The sequence below is a fragment of the Echinops telfairi genome, unplaced genomic scaffold (genome assembly GCF_000313985.2).
Source record: "Echinops telfairi isolate 266 unplaced genomic scaffold, ASM31398v2 ScPeMD7_7429;HRSCAF=8467, whole genome shotgun sequence".
Taxonomy (NCBI): Eukaryota; Metazoa; Chordata; class Mammalia; order Afrosoricida; family Tenrecidae; genus Echinops; species Echinops telfairi.
The window spans coordinates 833,549-838,878 of NW_022111329.1; the positions used below are offsets into that span (position 1 = coordinate 833,549).

The window sequence follows — 5,330 nt, forward strand, 5'->3', positions numbered from 1 at the left end:
CAACAGAAAAGTGGGTAAGGGAGATGTCAGACAGTGTAAGATATGACAAAATAATAATTTATAAATTATCAAGGGTTCATGAGGGAGAGGGGAGTTGGAAGGGAGGGGGGGAAATGAGCTGATGCCAGGGGCTTAGGTGGAAAGCAAATGTTTTGAGAATGATGAGGGGAAGAATGTACAAATGTGCTTTATACAACTGATGTATGTAGGGATTGGGATATGCGTTGTATGAGCCCCCAATAAAATTATTAAAATAAAACAAAACACTTAAAAAAAAAAAAAGATCTACATCCTTGAAAATAATTCTTCTCTGTCCCGCTAAGGTTGCAAGGCACTAGAATCGTTTTTTGGTTCATAGGCAAGGTGCTTTCTTCTACGCATACATTTACCATGTTCCTTTATTTTTTTAACACTTAAAAGTTGGCTACAATTTTGGGGGGAGGGGCCCCTACAATTTTTAAAGCTCAGATTGAACCCTTTAGGAATTTTTAAATCAATATTTTATTTGCTTATGACTTCTTTTCTACTTGTTTTGGGGATACAGATTATGCCACCTTTAAGATTTGAATTTGATATTTATCTAGCACATCTGGAGCCCTGGTGGCATAATGATTATGCTTTGGGCTGCGATCCTCAAGGTAGGCGGTTTGAAATCATCAGCCGTTCTGTGGGAGAAAGTCAGGCCTTTCTACTCCCATAAACGGTTACATTCTCAGAAACAGTTCTACCCAGCCTCACAGGGTCCCTATATATCAGTATTGATTCGATGGTAGTGAGTTATCTAGTACATCAATTTTACCTGCCACGTGTATCTCAAATTTTCCTTCAGAAAATTGCCTGTTTTCTTTAGGGTATTTTCTGATTTTTGGTCCTTTTAATAGAGTTTTTAAAATTCTATTATGGTTTTGTTTTCTTTTCCCCCCAACTTTTTCAGTTCCCTCTTAATTTCAGTTCCTTCGTCACTTTTCGATCTATTGTCTAATCACAACTTGTTATAGAGTATTACTATTCCAAAGACTTGTACAAAATGTTCCAACCCCTTGACTTTTATTAAAGAACAAAGTAGATGCTGTCTAAAAATAGCTCATGCTCCCTGTAGCATATCTTGTCTATCTTTGTCAAAGTATGTTTTTACTCTGGACACTATGACATTCTTTCCTTTTTGTGTGGCAGAAACTTTGTCAGCAAATATGATATCAAATAATGCCCTGTGCTTGCTTATAAGTAAAGTGAATGCATCTGGTTACTGAATACCAACTCTCAGATTTTAGACTAAGCTTAGTCTGAGTAAATTTGTATTGTCAACTTGATTTAGGAATAGAAAACTTTCCATATGTAACAGCTAAGTAACAGGCAAGATTTCTATACCCAGCTTTTTGCCTAAGTCAGCCTCCAAACAGGGGTTTGCTTAGAATGCTGTTTCCTTACACTTTCAGGGAAAACACCCACCACGCTCCAGGTTTTCTGCCTAGTAGAGTCAGTCACTGCTTGGATCCTCCACAGAAGTAGCCATTTGATATCTACATGGGGACTTCAAAGAGTTTGTGGGAAAATTGCATTAAAAAATAATGTACTTTTCCCCCTCACATTATTTGAGGCCTCCTCACATTGTTTTGAAGCCTCCTCACATTATTGTTGTTTTTACGTGTCATTGAGCCAGTTCTGATCCATAATGACTTTATGCACAACAGAACGAAACACTGCCAGCACCTCTCCTAATTTTTCCTATGCTTGAGCCAATTTTTGAAGCCACATTATTTTTAAAAACTTTTTATTGGGGGATTTATAGCTCTTATCACAATCCACACATCCATCCATTGTGTCAAGCATACTTGTACATGTTGCCATCATCATTTTCAAAGCATTTTCTTTCTACTTGAGCCCTTGGTATCATTTTCCCTCCTCCCCCACCCTCCCTCCCTCATGATCCCTTGATAATTGACAAATCATTGGTTTTTTTCATGTCTTACACCGCCGCTGTCTCCCTTCACCCATTTTCTGTTTTCTGCCCCTTTGGGAGGGGGCCACATACTGATCATTGTCATCAATTCCCCCTTTCTTCCTTCCCCTCCCACCTTCCCCATCCCCCCCTCCTGGTATCACTACTCTCATTATTGGTCCTGAGGGGTTTGTTTATCTATCCTGGATTCCCTGTGTTGAGAGCTCTTATCTGTATCAGTGTGCATCTCTGTCTAGCCAGATTTTTAAGGTAGAATTGGGGTCATGATAGTGGGGTGGGGTGGGGTGGAAGCATTATAGAACTACAGGAAAGTTATGTTTCATCGGTGCTATACTGCATTTTGACTGCTTGTCTCCTCCTCTGACCCTTCTGTAAGGGGATCCTACAGATGGGCTTTGGGTTTCCACTTCCCCCACCCCCTTATTCACATCAATATGATTTTTTTGTTTTGGGTCTTTGGTGCCTGATACCTGATCCCACTAACACCTCATGATCACACAGTCTGGTGTGCTTCTTCCATGTGGGCTTTGTTGCTTCTCAGATAGATGGTCGCTTGTTTATCTGCAAGCCTTTAAGACCCCAGACGCTAGATCTTTTGATAGCCGGGCACCATCAGCTTTCTTCACATTTGCTTACGCACACATTTGTCTTCAGCGATCCTGTCGGTAAGGTGTGCATCATGGAATGCCAATTTAATAGAACAATGTGTTCTTTCATTGAGTAAGTACTTGTGTGGAGGTCTGATGTTCATCTGCTGCCTTAATACTAAACCTATAAATATATGCATGTAGATCTATTTCTCCACCATCCTATATAAATAAATGCACATGCCTGTATTTAGACCTCTAATAAATGTCCTTTGCCTCCTAGTTCTTTCCTCTATTTCCTTTTACTTTCCTCTTGTCCCACTATCATGCTCAGCCTTCATTTGGATTTCAGTAATTTCTCTCGGCTACATTGTCCTTGCTGAATCCCTACCAGGCCTCTCACACCCTCCTTGCCACTAATTTTGGATCACTTGTTGCTCCCCTCTCCCTGAGTTGGTCAACACCACCTCCTTTCCCCTGCTTCCCCCTCTCCCATGTCCCCCCAGAACCACTGGTCCTATTGTTTTCTCCTCCAGACTGTTCATCGAGCCTATCTTATCTAGACATATGAACATATATCTATTTCTCTATAGTTATATATAAATATATTTACATATGTACATGCCTGTATTTAGACCTCTATAAATGTCTTTTGCCTCCTAGTTCTTTCTTCTATTTCCTTTTGCTTTCCTCTTGTCCCACTATCATGTTCGGCCTTCATTCGGGTTTCAGTACTTCCTCTTGGCTACACTGCCCTTGATCAAGCCCCACGAGGTAGCCACATTATTATACACAGTAAAGCAGTACAATGTCCATCTGTCCCAAAGATTGCCCTTACACTCTACCTTACTCTTCAGTGTAATAATCCCAGAAGCTAATCAAACTTCCCGTAATCTAGATTCTTCTTCTGGGAGTGGGGCTTCAAAATAAAGCACTAGGACCTTCTATGTGACCAATTAATAGTATATACACAGCAGAAAATCCTCAAAAGTTCTCAAGATGGGCCTTGGATGGCATCCAATGATGAGTCAGGGCTAAGTAAAACATTTTACTTTCATAACTACCTGATAGTTATCAGTAGGGACAGGAAGAAGAGTCATTAGACATCTGCACAAATTGCCATACTGCAAAAAATTTATGCAAGTTTTAGTTTCCCCGCATCTCCCCAATAGTTTTCCAGTGACCTTAGGATCACTGGAAGAAATTCTCTCTGGTGTTGTTATCAGTAAATCCTATTACCATCTAAACAATTAGATGATAACACTTGTGAAAGACCAGCATCCCTTTAAACCATAAGTATTCTTTACAATAAGGATTGCAGAAGGAAAAACAGGACTTAAACTCCCCTAGATCCAGCACAGAATGATGCATCCAGTACATCAGTGCCCAGATTCCTGTACAGTTCTACTGTAAAACTGGTACTCTTAATAGTGAACCTGAGTCACCAAAAAAGAAAAAGTATAATGGTTTATTTTAAGAGCAGTTTAGAAGAGTTCAAATCTGTGAAAACTAGCAACCAAACCTAATGAAGTAGTTAATCTGCTAGAACAATACCCAGATCAAATGACAGTTTGATATATAAGCAAATAAATAACTACTCAGTTCCTATATATTCAGCATCTCCTTGAGTACATTCTTGACACAGTATATTACTAAGTATAGTGAAAAAATTCACTTATCTTCATAAATGTTGTATTTCACTTGTATTAATAGACACAGAACATATCATATAAATATGATCAAGAAACAAATGGCATAAACTATTTCACATCGAAGTTCAAAACTTTTCCCCTCAAAGTCTTTCTGCTTTAAGCAATTTTGTTACTGGGTATTTTTAACAAAAGCTGTAGCCTCACAAATGTGTTTAATTTTTTTAATTTAAAATAATTTAAATATGTTCCTCTACTCTAAAAATTTTAATCAGTTTATTGGGGGCTCTTACAGCTCTCATAACATTCAATACATCAATTTTACCAAGCATATTTGTCCATATGTTGCCATCATCACTTTAGAAACATTTACTTCCTATTTGAGCCCTTGGTATCAGCTCCACTTTTTCCCCCTCCCTTAGCCCCTCCTCCTACCCTTGTGACCCCTTGATACATCATAAATTATTGTTTTCATTTCTTACACCAACCACTGTCTCCCTTCACCCATGTTTCAGTTGTTCATTCTGTTACTCCACCTTATCTATATTTTTTTCATTTGAAAAGACAATGAATTAAAACATATCAAATAATTGCTCTTAATTTCCAAAACTAACAAAAATAATACATGTACAACCTGTTTTCCTAGTAGTTTTACAAAAAGAACCTCTTATTAAAATCAACAAGCACATGTACCTTAATCCAATGAAAGCTGATCTCCAGAACAATGGTGAGAAGGATTTAAAGGCACTGTCTCCTTAAAAATGAACTCACTGAAAACTACAGTAATTTTAGTCATTTATTTGTACCTGCTCATCTCTCTGTCTCCACTCTTGCCAATTTTCTTCTCGTGAATCCTTCTGTACTGGATTGGACAATGAAAGCTCATGCTGAGTGTTACAAGTGGCATGCGATGATTTCTGGGGAATCTTTTTAAAAGCAAGATTTCTAAGCTCATTTGCTTCACTCTGTTATTGTTCCTTCTTTTTTCTTCTTTTTTCTCTCTTTTTCTCATTTGTAGTTGATTTGCTTCCCAAAGCTTGAGATTTTCCAGTGTTCCGACCTTTGCCTTTTCCAGGCTCAGAATCAGAACCACTGCCACTATCTACTTGTAACAGAGCAAAACGAGAAGCAGTA

The 5,330-nt window shown here is 38.4% G+C and overlaps 1 protein-coding gene across 4 annotated transcripts in view; it reads right to left on the reverse strand.

Moving 5' to 3' along the window:
• The window catches only part of GKAP1 (G kinase anchoring protein 1), a 110,120-nt gene that overhangs the window by 84,461 nt on the left and 20,329 nt on the right, over positions 1 to 5,330 (reverse strand). For all 4 annotated transcript variants that reach the window (XM_045298643.1, XM_045298642.1, XM_004715958.3 and 1 more), the window contains exon 3: positions 5,003 to 5,146. In XM_045298643.1, the coding sequence (XP_045154578.1) occupies positions 5,003 to 5,146 (144 nt within the window). The remainder of the gene's footprint in view (positions 1 to 5,002; positions 5,147 to 5,330) is intronic.